The 20,589-nt window shown below is 35.1% G+C and overlaps 1 protein-coding gene across 8 annotated transcripts in view; it reads left to right on the top strand.

Moving 5' to 3' along the window:
* The window catches only part of ngfb (nerve growth factor b (beta polypeptide)), a 49,632-nt gene extending 29,804 nt beyond the window's left edge, over positions 1-19,828 (top strand). For all 8 annotated transcript variants that reach the window (XM_089134418.1, XM_089134417.1, XM_039692814.2 and 5 more), the window contains 2 exons: positions 16,946-17,058; positions 18,839-19,828. In XM_089134418.1, the coding sequence (XP_088990544.1) occupies positions 16,946-17,058; positions 18,839-19,449 (724 nt within the window). In that variant the 3' untranslated portion in view covers positions 19,450-19,828. The remainder of the gene's footprint in view (positions 1-16,945; positions 17,059-18,838) is intronic.
* The last annotated feature ends 761 nt before the right edge of the window (positions 19,829-20,589 follow it).

The following is a 20,589-nucleotide window of genomic DNA, read 5'->3' as shown; positions in this document are numbered from 1 at the left end:
ACCTACATCACTCATTACTGATTCATGAGAACCAGTCATTACAAGACAATATGTGCAGTACAGTATACACATGGAAGCCATGAGCTTTCTTGTGAAGCAAACTTTTACTTTTTGTAAGGACAGATCAACGTAGTGTTTAATATTTCCATTTTGAAGATGTTTTTAAAAGGAATGGTGTACACTAAAAATAAAGTTGCTGCCTTAAATTTGTAAGTCAATTCAACTCAAATTACATTAAACTGACTTTCTTTTAACATTACTTCAGATAATGATGTGCTCAGAAATAATCACTGCCATTGGGACAAACGCTTTTTTTATACGTATGTCTTCTGGCCAAAGGAACGTGAGTCTGTGCCCAGATGGGAGTATTTCAAAAGCTAAAAAGAAGTGAAGAGTGTGTATGGTCTTTAAAAATCTCAAAATCTCGTTTTTTTTTTTTTACCAATAAAACGATAAAATAACCAACAGATAAGATTATCGATATACTCATTTATGAGGCGCTGTTCATTTCCTTCTGATTGGAAACCAATGAAATACTACCAGCATACTTTGAGGAAAAGATTATCATCGTCATACTGTAGTTCATTAATGAGAACAGTATTGGAGACAGTACACATCCCTGTAGTATTTAAAACCAAGCCGTCAGACAGGATATTATTGATAAAGCTGAGATCGATCTTTTAAAAAAATCCTTAATCCATGAAATCATTCAGCAATTTAAAATGAGTTTGGAGAAGATGAGTTCTGTCTTTATTTATTAACCCTCACATCATTACAAACTCTTAATAACGTTTCTATCTTCCGTGGATGCTAAAGTAACTTTGTAATGTGTTTCTAATAAATGGGAACTGAAGTACGGTGGCTGAGAGAGCTCAACACGCAACAATTGAAGAAAACAATCACAAAGATGTTTTTGTAATTTACTGGTGTATTTTTTTTCCCATTTGCATGTCTTTTGTACAGTTGCAGCGTGTTGAGCTATCTCGGCCACCGTACTGGAGTTTTCAGCTTCAAGAACGAAAGGCATCTTAAAAGAATCACAGACTGAATTTTCAGCCATTATTGACTTGAAGGATTATAATTTTTTGTCATTCTTACAGAAAGCAATCACATGACTTCAGTAGACTATTTTTGTGTACGATTAATGCAGTATGGACCACTTTATAGTACTTGCTTGTCTGCCCCTGTCCTCACTTTAATTAAAAATAGACAATAGAAAATAGTGGCCTGCATGGTTAAATATTAACCTTTTGTGTTCTGCATAGTTTATTCCACAGGTTTAGAAATGTCTTTAGAGTAATTATAATTTTTGTGTAAACGATCCCTCTCTAAACTAACTGGCGTTTCATGCGGTTTAACCAGATGTTTATTCAGGTCAATTGCCACATAGCAAGCCAGGTTCACGGACTCTGATGTTCTCCAGACACCTGACACACTTTTAGCTTCATACTTTGAAAACAACAGGTTGTCTTATGCCCTTTAATGAAGATCCAATTTCTTGTACTGTAGCATTTTTTTTTTTTAGAAAGGACAGTGTTTGGGTAGGAGAAGCTGGTCCTCTCAAAGCCAAGTGATCTGTACTATTGGCTTATACTCAAGGCTATACTAGGCCACGTACACAAGAGAATAATTGAAAAGTAAATTGTTCTGTGTGTGTGTACAAAATACAGGCATTACATCTTGTATTTGAGATGGCTGAAGTAGTGATAGCCATAGAAACAGTTTGGCATCTCAAGGTTGTAAACAAGAACATGGATGTCATCTAAAACATTAATAAGAAATGTTTCTTAAGCACCAAATTAGCATGTTAGAAGGATTTCTGAAGGAACGTGTGACACTGAAGACAATTCAGTAAACAGTTATATTTTAAGTCGTGAGAATATTTCACAATATTACTGTTTTTACTGTCAATCCAACCTTGGTGAGCATTAGAGACTTTTTTAAAAAAACAAAATCTTAACGATCACAAACCTTTGAATGGTATTCTTCAGTTTTTATCAAACTGGTTTTTAACATAAAGTTGAATTAGCCAAGATATACATGTGATTATTTTTTCATAGCATTGCACCACAGACAAGCTGTCACAAAGACAAACTGTTACTTTTCAGAACCAAGGTTATATAGGTTGATAGGTTGAGTTTTTCAGTTTTGTAAATAGCCAAACTCTGTGTTGTACAGAAAGAGATTGAATGCTCCAGAGAGGAGCGACAACCGTAATTAGCTGCAGTGTCTATGTGGACATTGTAAAATCAAAAGCTGCTTCCCAACTTCTGTCCGTAAGCTTTGAAATGTTTATCAGGAACCGTCAGGTACTTTAAAATTGGCTGTAACTTTCAGATTTCAACATCTGCCAACACGGTCTCGCAACAGGAAAAAATGTCCATTTGGCCTGAAACTCAAGAACTGAACAAAAGGAAAAACTTGACTTGCTGTCTTGCCGTATAGACCCTCACAAGACACCATTCTCTTTGGGATTTAAGTCCACCTGCCCTCTTTCCCACAAGCGTCTGGGGCTTTTCAGAGGGGTTTATGGTGTCAGCCTTGAGGGGGTTATTGGTGATGACCCTGGGACTTCCTCCTTTGAGCCAGGGATTACCTGAAGAATAACAAGAGAAACGGGGCAGCACTGTGAAAGCAAATACCCCGAGATCGAGAGGTGAAGGGGAACTGAGAGGCGATAATCAGAGCTCAGACTAAATAGAAATTAACAGCTGGATTTGCAGTCAAAATGGTTTCAAGAGGTGTTTGAAACATGGACTGAAGGGGCACAGAAAGGGGAAAAAACTTTGTTTACCGTATAATAGATTTCAAGCATGTGTTAAATGGGACTCATGTGTGTTCTTATGAGTTATCAGCATGGTGGAGTGGAACAGGCAAGGGTAATTTCTGTCTTTGTTCCCTTTGAAGAACAGCGACTGAGCTTTAAAGTGTCCTAACACGTGGTTTCAATTCTAAGGCACTCCAATAAATAGCACTCTAAATGTATGCCGTCAGTCCCCATACAGTTCTAAATCGGATTTTTGATGTAAACTATCCAGCATATTTACCATTTCTCCTCCAAATAGTTTCCAGAGATACAGGTGTTCGCCCGTGAAATATTCTCTGACACATCCTTTTATGCCGTGCTCTGTAAACTATCGAAACATGTCGGAGGCCTTTTTCTCAGGCCTGGATCACCGCCAGCCTCGTTCGCTCTTTTCAACCTGGCTTCAGGGAGCTGTGTGTTTAAGGACTGTTTAAGAACTTCTAATTCCCCTGCAGTTTAGCTTTCGAACCTGACATAACAAGCTCTTACTGTAGTTGCTTTAATTGGGTTGTCACGTCTTGTGTTGATGATGTCAGTGGAATGCACCTGCAGGGAAAGAATTATATCTGTACCATTTTATCCGAAGAAGACAAACTTGTCACTCCCAGTGCTGGTGGATGAATTAGTAATTTTTTACGAAAAAAAATAAAAATAAAAATAAATGAATATAAAGGTTTAATTTTTTTTTTTAATGAAATTAATTATTTTATTCAGCAAAATGCATTCAATCGATCAGAAGTTGCAGCAAAGACTAAAATATTTATTTTATATATATATTTTGTATATATTATTTCACAATTAATTATATATATATATATATATATATAATTGCTATCAAATTGTATGTACACACACACACACACACACACACACATATATATATATATATATATATATGAAGAGTTCAGATGCAAAAGCCTCTAAATGCCATTTGAAATTTTCTTCTTTGATGATGATTTTTATCAAACTTGTATATTTAAGTTCAGTAATTTCACTTAAATAACAATTAATAGGTAATTATCATTGCCATTTAAGTGAAATCACTGAACTTAAATATACAAGTTTGATAAAAATCATCATTAAAGAAGAAAATTTCAAATGGCATTTAGAGGCTTTTGCATCTGAACTCTTCATATATATTATATTTACACATTTTTTGTCAGACGCAATTAATTGATTCAGCAATATTTCAAATAAATGCTGTTCTTTTGTACTTTCTATTCATCAGAAAATCCTACAAATATATCACATTTTCAATATTGATAATAAGCAGTCAATCATCATATTAAAATGATTTTTGAAGGATCATGTGACACTGAAGACTGGAGAAATGATGATGAAAATTCAGCTTTGCCTCACAGGAATTAATTGTTTTTTAAAAATATATTTAAAAGTAGAAAACTTATTTTGAATAATAAAAATTCTCAATAATAATATTGTTATAATATTTCACAATATTACTGTTTTTTACTGTATTTTTAATCAGATAAATGCAGCCTTGGTGAGCAGAAGAGACATTAAAACATCTTACCAACCCAACTTTTTGGACAGTACTAACAATAATATTTTTTTGTATATAATCTAATGAGTTAAATGCTTTACAGATATAATGTATAAAGAAATTTTTTTTTTGTGGCTTTCACCTGCAAACAATGTAAAGCTGTCCTGAACACTTATAGCTTCACATTAGGGGCCAATTTTGTTTTTTATTTATAATAATATAGAAATTAAATAAACTTCAGACTGCATGCAACTCAAATGCATGAAGTAAAGATTTCACTCAAGTAGTTAAAAGTTTTTGCACTTTTAAACCCGAAAGTTACAAGTGTATACTGCCATGCTGCCCAATCCTCATTTCTACTTTAGTTTAAGGGTCAATTTTGGGGCGTATACAATAATTTGATCAGACTCTTCTTCGCAGGAAGCCGTTTAATGGTTGTAAATCAGTATTTTTATGTGGTTTAACGATTATCCCAGCTCTTAACAAGATAAGTTGTTTATTACAGCAAGACAGTGTTCACACCCTCTTGCACACTTCTATTATAAAGTGTTTCACATGGGTTTTTCCGTTCATGAACAGGTCTTATATTTCCTGCTTCAGAGGTGCTGTACGACACTTTCTTGGAACGCTATATAAAATGGTCCTATTATCTGAGAAATCACATTGGTCTTTGCGATGAAAAAGAGTGCATTCTTGACTCAATCAATGTTGGCATGACATCATTTCCTGTGCCCCCTGAGTGATTAGCCACATGGCATTTAGCCCATAAGCAAAGATGGCAGATTTTCAATCACGTACTTCCATGGGTGCATGCTGCAGCTGAGCCATTGAGATGAATGGGATTGCTAACAAATAGCTAGCTTTCATCCAGTTTGCTATGCTGACATGTCTGCGGACAGAGGGAACGTGGTTGAAGCAAGATGATGGAAGTTAGCAAGACAGCTGAAATCGCTTACAGCACCTTTTAAGCCCTGTTTATTTTACTTGTGGAAGAATGATCTTTTCCAATATGACAAGGATTTATTTTCGCCATCCTAACATTGGAACAAATTTCAATATTTAGAGCGTGTGAGGACAGTTGTATACATCCACCGTGAAGCACAGTGTAAATCAGAACATCTGTGGGAAATGTGATGTGAAAAAAAACCAACAAGAGCAGGGATTCATTTGCCATAGGACCACTAACCACGCAGCCTCAGGGTTTGTGGACCGCAGAGCAAAGCCAGGCTGTTTGATTGTGACAGATTCTCAACATCCTTGCCCCTTCATTTGTTTCCAAATGAGTTTTTGCTTGTGACTTATTGATAGATGATATAATTCACTCTTTTGTCAGCGGGATAGCAGCCATAACCCTTATATAGAAATGACTATTCCTCCCCTCATTTCTTCGAAGATAATAATTATAATCATTCATTTTTCCTGTCTGTACAATGTGAAGTAACTATCTTGAGCTGTGATGTTGAAGGCAGCATATAAACCTGTGTGTCACACACATACATATACACATATATAATTACATTTTATATATTATATATAAAATATGTCATTTTCATATATATATATATATATTACATTAAAATTTTAATCACTGTAAAAAATATTTTCATAATTTGTAATCACATTTTTTCTTTTGTCAAATCAGCTTAGATAATTTATGTAGTTCAGATAACATAATATTTTGAGTTTCTAGTGATTAAATTAATCTCCTTCATTGTATTATCTCAATTTTTCCATTTCAATGAACTTAAAATTTTAAGGCAACCAGGTTACTTATTTTTTAAGTTAAACCAACAATATTTTTTTACAGTGTAGTAGGGGTTGAACAACTTCAATGTGTTGACGTAATTTCCACTGAAACAGGAAGACAGGGCGGGACATATCGAACAGCTCCTCCCCTTTTTTTCAAATAGCCAATAGCATTTAGTTTATATCCCAGCTCAGCCAGGGCTGTTGAGTTCAGTAAAGCCGTAGTTTCCTCTTAATCTCCAATCGATTCTCCTCCTAACCGCCATATCGCTTTAAAATATAGCATTCTGTGCAGACTTCGAATGGGCCCGATAAGTTTTGTGGTCTGCGCCGACTCACACATATGATCCGCTCTGTGCTATCGTGTCTCTGCCGGAGCAGACTGTGTGTGCGCTGCGGCGGTTCTTGTGACACTAACGTGAAACCCAACGCATTCTCATCCTAGGGCGTCATCTAATGACACCTTTGACCATGCGTCAACATCCGACGCACATGGCAACCTTTAGCGTCAGTTAGATGACGCGGGTAGGTTTAGCTCTGGGGTAGGGTTAGGGTTAGACCACTAGGAGGCGCGTCTCATATTGACGCTAAAGGGTGCCATGTGCGTCGGATGGTCAAAAGCGTCAGTTAGATGACGCTTTGGGATGAGAACGGGCTGTGAAACCAGACTTCATTCGCCCCAATGGAAAGCATATTCACACTCTCAAGCGTTCCCCATCCCCTATAGTGCACTTTGCTATTCACCATTTACAAAAGAGAAAATGTGTGAACAAGTGACTGATTTCATCCGCAGCTTGAGCGTCTATTTATATCGTTGGGGGCGCAACACTTTAGATTCTAGAGAGCATTTGATCGGACAGAAAATGTGATGAGAAGCTGAAGAGTGATCATCATTTATCCATATTTTTGGAAGTGAGAGACCGTAAGTTTTGAATGCTAATATCTTCTAAATGCGACAGCTTATTTTTTATCAGTTCTTTTGTCTTTGGCTTATATTTCTCACAGATTTCTTTTAGTTATTTATTTGTGAGTGGTTTTAACCGGACCTCAGTATCTAATTTCGTTCCATCACATGCACTATGGTTTGGAATGACAATAAAAATCCTTTATCCTTTATTCTAGAATGCATTGGTGAGAGAGAGATTGTGTGGGATTTAATTCTACCTGGCAGGGTCTCTCTAGTGAAGCCCTTGTGAACCCATAGTGAAGCTGCGGGTTTTAGTTAGTAAGAAACATATCCTAGAAGAATTCAGTTTCAAATCTATTTTATTGATAAATCACAGGACAGTGTTGACCATACATTTCAGCAGTACTTCTTTCTGTGTGTGCGTGACAATGCAGTTTAGAGCGCTGATTAAAGGAGTAGTTCACTTTTAAAAGAAACTTTTGCTGATGATTTATGTCATCCAAGATGTCCATGTCTTTCTTTCTTCAGTCGTAAAGAAATTAAGGTTTTTGATGAAAACATTCTAGGATTTTTCTTCATATAATGCACTTCAATGGGAACCAAATGGTTCAAGGTCCAACAAACTGTTCAAAGGGCTTTAAGCGATTTCAGACGATGAAATCTAATGAAACAATCGGTCATTTCAAAAATAAATAACAAAGTTTAGTTTTACAAGCACAAATTCTGAGTCATTTCGTTCATTTTGTTCGTTGAATGAAAGAAATGACTTGAAAAATTATTCGTAAATTATCAGCAAAAGTTGTTTCAAAGGTGAACTAATCCTTTAACTTACTTGTACAGTAAGCTGTTTAAAACGGGCATTCACGCGATTTTGAACATCCGAATGGTATAATTAAGAATATCTCGTAGAGCGCTCTCATGCATTTATTTGTTATTTTAACAGTTGGAAACAGAGCACAAAAGTGGACTTAAAAGATTTCGGTAACACTTTGCAATAAGGTTCATTAGTTAACCACATTAGTTAACATGTACAATATGTGAACAATACTTCTTCAGTTAATATTAATTCCAACATTTACTAATACATTATTAAAATCAAAGGTTGTATTAGTTAACATTAGTTAATGCACTGTGAACTAACATGAATGCACAATGAACAGCTGTATTTCTATTAACTAACATTAACAAAGATTAATAAACACTAACTAATGCATTGCTCATCGTTAGTTCATGTTAGTTAATGCATTTACTAATGTTATCTAATGAACCTTATTGTAAAGTGTTTCCAAGATTTCTTATCCTGTTGCGCCCTCTATAGGCCATGTTCAGCGACTAGTCGATGTCGATTATTTTTATAAATCGATTATTTTTATGATTTGGAGTAGTAGTATACATTTCTCACTTTTAAGAGCCCTCAATAATAACATCTATAACATAATGAAATTATTGGATAAGTAAGGGATAATATACATCCAGCCGGTGGTTCTCTCAAAATAACCCCCGACAGGATGATGAGGACCCCGATGTATACAGTATACAAAACATTAGTCACAAAATGGGAAAAGAAACAAAAAGAGAGTAGCGAGTCCACGATACTGGGTGGTATAATTAAATAACTGTACACAAAATATTCATTCTACAGAGTTTTAATATTTTATTAGCTCACCAAAACTTTCATGAAGAAAAACCGTTCCAAGCGAGCGTACAGCGCTGCTGACTTCAGTGACCCGCCTGCGTTATCTGCTATTGACCAATCAGAATCAAGTATTCCACAGAGCCGTAGCTCTGTCCAATAGTCGAAAATGATGTGGTCTTCCACAGTTTGACAGCTAGAGATAATGCAGAGTGGCTGCCGAGACCGGTATCTTTGTCTGTTTCTATGGTATATCACTAGTGTAGCCGTAAACTAGTCCGAGGCCAAATCTCACAAATCCCCAAGACCAAAGGTATCAAGTCTGCATGCCAAAAGAGTTGCTCTTACTCTAAAGAAACATCGTGCACAAGTGCAGTCCGCCTGTACTCTGTCACGGTAGATACCAAACATGGTTTAAAGCGAATGATGAGACTGTCCAGGTGAAACCTGTGAGCTGCGGCAGTTTCTTTAAATACCTTTCGTGTCTGTGTTCTCCAGCCATAGAGTGAGCTGTTTTCGTGACTGCAAGGGTTAGAATGTCCAAGTGTTTATTTCAGGACCATTAACAATTCATTCCTAACTATTTCTGATGTCATTTCGCTCTTTTACTGGCATCCAGAGCCTTATTCAGACTTACTTGTGAGGTCGCTCCTCACCTGCCAAAAGTTTTGAAACAATGTAAATACTGTATGTCTTTTGTACTGGCAAAGGTATTCTGCACTGTTTTTTTTTGTTTTTTTTAAAGATGTACACACAGGCCTTGAAATAGTTGTTAAATCCGCTACTCTAAGGGAAATATTTCAGCTTATTCCTGAACCTACCAAGACCTCCTGGTTCTGGTCAAAAGATCCAGCACATCTGTTTTAGATTGAAAAAGCCTGACAGAAGCGGTCAGATTTTAGTATCTTTGTGTTCATGCCTGCGATTTTCACCACAGTTACTCAATACCATAATTCAGTAATTGGCGAGCGTACACCTCCACACAGAGAAACAGGAAGGGTGTCAAAAAATAGGAGAGTTGACAGTTGGTCTAAATTGCCTGCTATTATGCTTTTTAAGACAGCTTCCGCAAAATAACGTCCAGAGGGCAAACGAGACAAAATCTCGGCCTCTGGATTCCAAGCAAGCCAGAGCTAGCCGGCAGCACGCAATCCGACTCGAGCATTTGCTTGGCCTGGAGCATCAATTCAATGCTTTTATTCTTTTGATCCGCTTTTGTTGTTTTTTTTCCCCTTTTCTCAATTACAGTTGTTGGTTTGGTAGATGAATGTCAGTTTGTGCAAACAAATTAACTAAAACAACATGATTTATAAAACTTGAGACATTTGTGAAGTATTTGAATGGATTCCCAGACCAAAGCATTTCTAATGTTGCATTTCTACATGATTCCTTATTAGGTAAATTTGTTCTATTCCATATTCTTGGTGGCTCCCTACAACCCATTTAATTAATATATAGACCGTAACAATTAAATAAAGAACTATGTGACTATTAAGTGGCAAAATGTTTTTTTTATATATAAATATAATATATATAATATAATATATATAATATAATATATATATATATAAGTATAATAAAAAAATCTAAAAATGTAGGTATATATTTATTTATATATATTTATCAGAATAATTTATACCTAGGTTTTTAGAATTTTTTTATTATACTTAAAAAATTATAATTATTTGTGGTGTATATATATATATATATATATATATATACTGTATATATAAAAGAATAATTTATACTTTTAGAATTTTTTATTATACTATATATACATATATACCACAAATAATTATAATTTTTTAAGTATAATAAAACTTTTTTTTTCTAAAAACCAATTATTTCTGATGGTGACAAACATTTGAATACTGTGGTAGGCGAAATCCAAAAAACTTAATTTTTTAAATTTTAACAAAAATAATAGTCAGAAAAAAAGGTGCGAAAGCTGTCACTGGGGCGGTACCTTTTCAAAAAGGTACACTTTTGTACATAAAGGGTGCATATTGTTACCATAATTGTACAAATATGTACCATGAAGGTACCAATATGCACCCTTTAGGTACAAAAGTGTACCTTTTGAAAAGGTACCGCCCCAGTGACAGCTTTAGTACCTTTTTTTTCTGAGAGTGTACGGTCAGTGATTCCAAACACAGTCAGTAATTTTATTTTTTTGGCAATTTTGCCTTTTTTTAATAAAAATACCTTCTCAGACTTTATGTAGTGAAACGATTTTGGATAATCTTAAAGTGCAAAAATCGTTCACAGTGTTCACAGTAAAAATGATTACTGTAACGATAACTGTTTTTAAACAATGTTTAAAAATTGTTCTGAAAGTGAGTCCAGCGATATTTTGGAGTAATTCCTCTCCTCTCTGCCATTAACATTAAAGTTGTAATGTGGACTCTGCCGTTCTTTTATATTTACAACGATTTTTGTAACTTTATATATGTGTATCTTAATAGTTATTGTCCTTTATACTGGCAAACTTGACGAGAATGTCTTGTTGTCTGTGCTTGTAATTCAACATTTGGTGGTTGTGTAAATACATTTAGTCTGCCTCTCTGTACTGCATTTAAAAGTCACTCAGTATGTGTTGCTTAGATGTGGCTTCCATGCAGAGTAAAAATCAGCAATGCAGCCATAACTCATAACTCATAACTCAGCGAGGGGCCCCCGCACGGGACTGTCCCGAACGCCAGTGCTTCTATTGTTGTCCAAGTAAATGATGTAACTTCTGTTTCTCATTGTGGGAATTTGTTGAGATTGTTAAATTACACAGCTGCTGGTTCAGAGAAATGCAGAAGAGATCTGGCTTTATGCTTGGGATATGCAAGATATATTTTACATTGATGTCTTCACATTTCAACTCGACTATTTTTCTGGTGGGAAAAGTCAACCTGTTTTCATTAGTCTGAGTCTCAGCAGTGCTTTTGTCAAGAAAACATCAAAAGATTCTCATTATGTGACCACTGATGCGTGTTACTTTTATACACACTGAAAACATAATCTGCTTGCTGAACAGCCATTAATGAGTGATAGCATGTTTATAGATGTCATTTGCTACTGAATATCTGTTCCGTGTTGTTTTAACATTGTTTATACTTCTACTGAATGCCTATATACATTTTTCATTTTTCTGTGGAACTGCTCTTATCTTAATTTTTAATCTTAACTGGGTTAAAGGGTTAAGAGTACTGGATTAAGATGAACTGGGGATGAACAGTATGATGGCAGAGAGAGTTTGGGGTCTGATGAGGAACTTCAGGCCAGTGCTGTGTTCACAACTTCACACTATATATGTCCATATCACATTGTGCTGTTAATATGAATTAATTTTCCATTTTGATTATTCACAGCTTTTTACCCCTATAGTTTGAATTATGCATTACATTGTGTTGTGTTTTGGGGTTAAAGGAAATGTCTGTAAACTTAACTGAATATGTCGTGGCAGAAAATGACCTGCACTTTTTCAGTTTTTCTACATTTATTGTTCTTATAGTGCTGCATTCATTGTGTTTTATGCAAACACATGCATTTAGTTTACTGTGGTGCATTACACGGTGTTGTTATAAATGAACATGTCACCACAGTAACGTTATCTGACATAGATTAGGTTCTGTCTAACTGATTTGTGATGGTCTTGGAAGCATTATGGCATTGGTAGAAAGTTATAAACATATGTTTTGGAATGTAGGTCCTCATTTTTCAGAAAAAAAATGCATTTATGTATTTATGCTGTAGTGGAGTGACATTACAGCCAGTGTTGCAATATAATTGTCATTATATCATTTAAATTCCAGTATATAATATAAATAGAATATACTATAATTTTATTTTATTTTTTATAGTTTGTTGTAAATAGTTTGTTTTGTTATTCAATGAAAAATAGACATTTATTGTTTGAACTGTAATGTGTGTGTGTGTGTGTGTGTATACACAGCATTAGAAACTTCTTTCAAAAAAATTTAAAAAATCTTACAGTTCCCAAACAAAATTACAGTAGCATAATCATTAATGAATTCAATATATATATATATATATATATATATATATATATGTGTGTGTGTGTGTGTGTGTGTGTGTGTGTGTGTGTGTGTGTCTTACAGATCCCAAAATAAAATTACAGTAGCATAATCATTAATGAATTCATTATTTTTTAAAAAAAAGAATAAATATATATATATATATATATATATATATATATATATATATAATGAATTCATTATTTTTAAAAAGAATTATATATATATATATATATACTTCTTTTTTTAAAAAAAAATAATGAATTCATTAATGATTATGCTACTGTAATTTTATTTATTTTAGATTTTTATTTTTATTATTAATTTTATTTTTACACCAAGGCTGTATTTACCTAAATTAATTGAATTCCAATTTTAAAATGTAGTTTATTTCTCTGTCAAGTTGAATTTTCAGCATTATTACTCAGTGTCACATGATCCTTCAGAACTCTCAGTTCTAATATGATGATTTCCTGCTCAAGAAACATTTCATGAGGAATGTTGATCTCTCTTTTGATTTGTCTCTCTCAGTATTCTCTGAAGCTTGTAGAAACTTGATTTTTGCCATTTCTGTTCATCACTGGAAAGGACAAAATGTAAGAGTCTTAGGCGGTCCCAAGCAACTGTCTGATACAATAGCCTGAACCTTACACTGTGTGCCACACACACACAAACACACCCTCTGGCTACTCACTCGGATGAGCCTGTCCACACAGGACGAGCAGGTGCTTCATCTTGATCATGTCGGTCTAACACTACATGCATTAGTGTGTGTGCTTCAGAACTGAAATGAATGACAGATTCTTTTCATCCTTTTTGCAAATCCTAAAATTTAATTAGGTGGTTAACTAATGCACCATCCAGGAATGTGTAACCGTATCTGTTTCAGTGATGTCACACTTCATCATCATGGGCCTCAATGGCCAATGGTGTCCAAAATGAAGACCGTAGTCATGACTGCATTCAATAACAGCGATGACCTAAATATTACACCATCACTCTGAAAACAATAACTCGGTTTTTTTTCATCTTTGGAAAGAGGGCTTTCCCCAAGAACTTCATAAAAGCACATCTTTCGTCACTGAGCTGCATGATATCATTTATGTCTGTAGCAAATTGGCGTTACTCATCATAGTTTAATAGCTAGGGTTAGGTTGTGTTTTTCCCATGTAAATCATGTGGTTTGTGAAATGATATCTTTGTATAATTGCTAACAGCATGTGTATGTGAAGGTATATCCAGTTATAATTCCCCCATCTGGATTCATCATCGTCTGATGTCAATAACACCAGCAATAAGCCTTTTACACCCTCTCATAACAGAGCTCATCCAGCCAGCCATCTGTATGTGTGTATGAGAGTGTGTTTCTGTTCATTATGTCCTTGGTTGGTTTTATTAACAACCATAAATTTGACAGTGAAACATTGATAAATGATGCTGGCAATGAAATACTGTACTTGAATCATTATTTTTATTCACTGTCTGACTTCAGTGCTAACCATAACTGCCTTTAGATAAATGTCCTTTATATCCGAACATATTTCCCCCTGCAACTATACAACTTATTGTACTAATACTGCCATGATATTTATGATTTCCCTCTGGCAGGGGATAAAACAAATGGGAAATCTTATAGAATTTCATGGAAGCAATGATCCAAGCCATATTAGAAACCAGAAAATAATAGAGACCAGGGCTCTGTTTGAGGAACAACCCACAAAAGCCTAGCATTCACTTCTGTTTTCTTTAGAATATAAATAATATTTTACAATTTTCTTTGTAACAAAAGTTGTAATATAATAAAGTATATATTATATGTAGCTATATATATGTAAAAAGTATATGTAATGTTATATATAAAAAGAGTTAATTTGTGATCATTTAAAAATGAAAAATAAGTAATATTAAATAAATATATAATATTAATTCTACATTTTGAAATTGTGATATATATATATATATAAGGTGTAGATACACACACACACATTATATATATATATACATATATATACTGTATATGTATGCTTATGTAATGTGATATATTTATTTATAAATTTGTAATAACATTGTCAAATTATATTAAAAATGTTATTGTAAAGTTATTGAAAAATATGGTCAAATATTTTATTTGATTTGTAAAAATAAAATAAAAAACTTGTAAAAAAGAAGCTAGTCAGATGAAACTTAAATTCAATAAAGTATGAAAAATACCCAAAATAATTTCATTATTTGTAATCACAACATTATTTCTTTTGTCAAATCAACTTAAATAATGTATGTAGTTCAGATAACATAATATTTTACATTTCTGATGATGAAATCAATCACCTTCATTGTATTAACTCAATTTTCCCATTTCAATGAACTTGGCAGCCAGGTTACTTCATTTTTTAAGTTAAACCAACAATATTTTTCATCTGGTTAATACTTTATTGCATATAAGTTTCATCCACTGTAAAAAAAATCACAACAATTTGTAATCACAACATTTTTTCTTTTGTCAAATCAACTTAAATAATTTCTGTGGTTCAGATAACATAATATTTTGAGTTTCTGATGATTAAATCAATCTCCTTCATTGTATTAACTCAATTTTTTCAATTAACTTAAAATGTTAAGGCAACCAGGTTACTTATTTTTTAAGTTAAACCAACAATATGTTTTTACAGTGTAGGTTCAAATGACAAACAAATATATAATAACATATTACTTTGTTATAATTTGTTTGTCATTTGAACCTAACTTCTTTTTTTGTTGTTGCATGATGGTCCGAACCCGCCCTTTCACCTCATCCTAAACCATGAGGATTCTCATTTTATGTAATGCTACTGTATGTGACAGTCTTCAGTGTGCACTAAAGCAAATGCTGCCACAGCACAAAGCCATGCTTCATCCTTGAGCTCTGCCACACATGAGTGCTTAGAGAAAGCTTGTTTGAATCCATAGCCCTGTGGAGGCTGGAGATAAGGTGTATGTGCGCTTGGGAAGGGCTCACGTTACACGCTGAAACTCATGCCACCCAGGAACTGTTACCATATGAAAGCAGACTGTTTTGAAAGGAGAGTACCGCCTGGCTCGGCTCTTTGTGTCAGCGTGATAACACCGGCTATGCCAGACGGAACGTGTTAAATTGTCTCTATCACAGCTAATGAGTTTGAGGTCAGTGGTTGAGGATTTCTCAGACAAGCCACACAGAAAGGCTGTGCGATCCAAAGCAATTTACTGGAGGTTTGTGTATGTTGTTGTGGCAAGGCGTGTGGGTGTGGGGCGTTTGTTGATGTGTGTCACGTTTGGGGTTTTGGTCTGTCTTGTTTGTCTGCGCGTGTCACGCTTGAACAGTAATTTGACAGTGATTACTAGATCACTCACAGAAGATGTTTTCATTGACTGAAGCTTGGCCTATGATGTTCTCCCGGCGTTTCACCAGTGGAAGGAATGTATTTGGACAGATGAGGTGTTTCTCCCATAGGAAAGAAATAAGTCATTGGAGATCTCTTTAATGTGAGAAATGTTTCTGCTTGACAGCTGTGAGACGTCATTGAGAGCAACTTTAGATTTTTGTCTTCAGGAAAAAGGGCTAATACGTTGAATCATTTTTGTAAATCTGCTCAAATGAACTGATTACCTAGAATGAATCGGGATTTCTAATGCTGCATATGTATTATGTATTCAGTGTTGGGTAAAAGTAATTAATTACTAGTTACTAATTACCTCTTCAACAATGTATTAGATTACTGTACAAATTACTCTCTCTAAAATGTATTTAATTACATTTAATTACTAATTACTTTGACTATCCCATTTCAATCTCAACCAGTTGAATAATACAAGGATAGACATGAATCTGTTTTAATTCTTTCAAATAAATACTATAAAATTGCATGAATTATCCTTAAACTGACCAAGGTGGAGAAGGTTGCATTATAAAAACATACTTTTTAACTTCAGACAATACATTTTGATGTTAAACCCACTATTGTTTTATGTCTGATCTCATGACATTTCACACTTTTTTTCATACATATTTTACAATAATTCATATGAATTTGTACGAGTGCGGTCGTACGATGTAGACACCTCATAAAATGCATACAATTCTCTGTGAGATCGGATTGATCTATACACAGTATTTACCTCAATTACATCACAATTAAATTACAGATAAATGAAGAGTAATCCCTTACTTTACATTTTCAAGGGAAAAGTAATTAAATTACAGTAACTAATTACTTAGTAATTAGTTACACCCAACACTGCTGGTATTTATAATTATAGTAATTATATACAATTATAGCTTGCTTCCTACTTTTTTTCTACATCTTTGCAGAGGAGCTGGAAGCAGAAGATGCCACGCTGGTCGATACATGTACCATGAGGAGCACAGGAGATCTACGCTAAAGACAGACAGGAGAAAACAGTTCACCTGGATACATTACACAGGTAAACAGTCTTTTTTTTCAAGTACAAGATTACTTGAATAAAAAGTACATAAGTCTCATATTTTCAAAAATCCATGTCCAGAAAGCAAAAGGTATCCCTGGTAGTTTAAAGATGTTCGTTCAGGCTGTGCTGAAACACACGTATGAGGCATTTCTACTGCTTGAATATAATGCCAATTATATCACAGCTCCTAGATTCAATGAAGAAAATACCCAAAACGTCTTTTGGAGTTATTTGGACATGGTAACATGGTACTATCATGTTATGTTGTTATCATGTTACCATGTTAATACTAAAGTAATCTTTGAAGTATCAGGTGTTAATATTCTGTGGTTTATGCAATATATTACCAATATGATATCACCAGTCCTGTCACAATATCCAGGTTAGAAGCCTAAAATATTTTTAGTTATTTTTATTAAAAGGTTTATTAAATTGGACAATGGATTCTTAAAACTGATTAAACTAAACCGATTTTGACGTATTAAATATATATGACACCATCTGCAGCTAAAAATCTTTTTTTGAATATTTCACCGTTATTTTATTATTTAAATATATGACCATCAGTGCAATAAATATGCATTATTTTCAATTAATGAATTGGCTAGTATTAAAAGTAGATATACAGTACACTTTTGTCTATACAGTATAAAACAAAAACAGTTAAACCTTTTCACTACTTGACAATAAGAAGTGCCTGAAAAAAAGAAAGAAAAAAATCTCACAAATATTTCAGCATGCATGTAAAATACTAGATTGGAGCACGCGCATCAGTTTGGTTTGAAATTCGCTGGGTACAGAGACACATTCGAAAGTGCATTTTCAAAAGTGCCGTGCAGCCTTTCTGCTCAACCCGTAAATAAATGCATCGATCCGCAAATATGTTTGAGTTTTTCAATGTCTAGTGGTCGATCTTTTGCCAAGAGTATCAGAGGTTACGGGTTCTAATCCGCCCTCTGTATATTTTTTTTCCTCTCATCAAAACCGAATATGTTCATCAGTGGTTACGGTCTATATCAAGCACGGACATGTTTGTGTGCTTTTTCTTTTGTGATCTCACCGGAATGAATAAAGTCTCCACAACGGCGATAGATTGAAGTGCACACAGTGGACGTCCGAGTGAAGACTGCACGAGCCACAAGAGAACACTGTATCCATGATTTTAAAAACAAAACATTTTAGCGCTAGATATCTTATTTAAGTGCAAACTAAATGAATGCTCTGCTAGTTATTAACGCATTCTCATCCGAGTGCATCATATAGTGACGCTTTTGACAATGCGTATACATTCAACGCACACGGCACCCTTTAGCGTCAATATAACACGCTTCGGTTATGGGTAGGTTTAGGTCTGGGGTAGGGTTAGGGTTAGACCACTAGGAGGCGCCTTCTGCCCCATATATATCTGCGTCTCATATTGACGCTAAAGGGTGCCATGTGCGTTGGATGTATACGCATTGTCAAAAGCGTCACTATATGACGCCTTGGGATGAGAATGGGCTGTTTATTTGTATTAGGTACATCCGTGCCTCAATGTTTCCAGAAGTGGTGGGTGCAAATGACTAATGACGAAATTAGTCTGTTGGGGGCGCGTGATTATGAAGCTGTTTGTGGAAAAATCTGGTTTAGATCTACAGATATCATAGTTTATCTACCATAATACCTATATCAGCCAAAGCATCTGTGCATCACAATGCAGAAGAAATTTGGCATCGTATTTGTGTGCATGCTGGTATTCTGTGTGATCAAACCTAACATGAATCTGTGCTGTACTCAGGTCACGTTGAACCCATGCGGTGGTCCATGCTTGCCCTGCTGCTCTTGTCCTGCAGCCAGATGTTTGCCCAGCGCCCAGGTGACATCTGCCTACAAAACAACCACCACGGACAAGACGTCACAGCCATCCCTGTGCCAACCGTGGATCCCAAACTCTTCCACAAGAGACGGTACCGCTCGCCCCGCGTACTTTTCAGCGAGCACCCCCCCGACTCGGAGCCCACTGGGCACCGGATGAGGAGCAGGACGAAGAGGAAAGCAGGACCGCCTCAACACCGCGGCGTTTACTCCGTCTGTGAGAGCGTCAGCACTTGGGAGGGAAACAAAACCAAAGCTACGGACATGTCAGGCAACGAGGTCACCGTCTTGCCTGACGTCATCATCAACAACTCCAAGAAAAAGCAGTACTTTTTTGAGACGACCTGCAGCAGCGGGCGGACCGGAGGTTCTGGGTGTTTGGGAATCGATGCGCGCCATTGGAACTCATACTGCACCAATTCGCACACGTTCGTGCGAGCGCTGACTTCGTTCAAGAACCTGGTGGCGTGGAGACTCATAAGGATCAATGTAGCTTGTGTGTGTGTGCTGAGCCGAAAGTCTTGGAGACAATGACGAACTGGCTGCTTTTGAATACACCAGCAAAAGCCTTATGATATCAAACTTGATATTCCAAAATCCTCCATGGGATGGTGGACAGCAAAGCATTAATAACAACATGTGACATAAAATATACCGTCTAGGAGGATAGGAGTTCAGTTCTTTTTTATGCATTTCTGTCTTTTTTAAATAACTGTTTTCTTTTGCAGCAGTAGGCCTACCTGAACATGTACATACATTTTTGTGTGTGGTAATTGTTATTTATTAAACTGCAGCATTATTGTCAAGTTTATTGTGGGTCGTTAGTGTGCATATTAGGACATGAAGCATTTTTAAAGCAACGTTCTGGGTTGAATTCAACTTAAAATTAAAATTGTCATGATTTACTCTTACTTGAAACCTTCAGTACATTCATTGTAATTGCATTGACGTTTTGTCCTGTTTTTGTTCTGTGGAAGAAAAAAGCCATAAAGGTTTGGAACGACATGAGAGCGAGTAAATGATGATTTTTGGATGTTAACAAAAGTGAACTAAATTTCTTCCTCATACATGTTTCTTTTATTATAGATTGGTGGACATTTTTCCTGAATGACTTTTATTTTTGGCTCCTCCGACCACTTGTCAACATATTTTCGAAGACAACTTGCCAGTCAATTTCCAAAAGTTCAAAAAGTCATGTGTCATATTAAGCAAATGTGTGTTCTATGATACACTTACTGAAGCCTAGTGGATAAGCATGGTTAAAGGGACAGTTCAAGCAAAAAATGGGAATTCAGTCATTATTTCCCAAATGTTCTGAGGGCATATGATAGGGTTTGGTGAAAAATGCCCCAAAATTGAATTTATTATTTAGCGAAAATCCTGCACAATTATTTTGGTTGTAAAATCATAACACTCAAACATTACATGTTAGCAAGACACTGGTTTGATAGATTTGCTTATCACCCTGGTAAAAAAAAAAAAAAGTTAAGGTTACTCTTTATTTGGTAGTACTTTTTTTATCACATATTTTACCACTTTTTTACCATAGTACATTACATTAAATGAACCCTCAACCAAACCCTAATCCAACCCTAACCCTATAGTAAGTACATGTTAAGTATTATTACTCATTGCTTAAATACACTGTAACAAATACACCTTTAAGTAAAGTGA

Source organism: Pimephales promelas, chromosome 8 (genome assembly GCF_988280905.1).
Source record: "Pimephales promelas chromosome 8, fPimPro1.hap1.1, whole genome shotgun sequence".
NCBI classification, from domain to species: domain Eukaryota; kingdom Metazoa; phylum Chordata; class Actinopteri; order Cypriniformes; family Leuciscidae; genus Pimephales; species Pimephales promelas.
The sequence above is the reverse complement of the archived record's forward strand: the minus strand, read 5'-3'. Positions and strand labels throughout refer to the sequence as shown.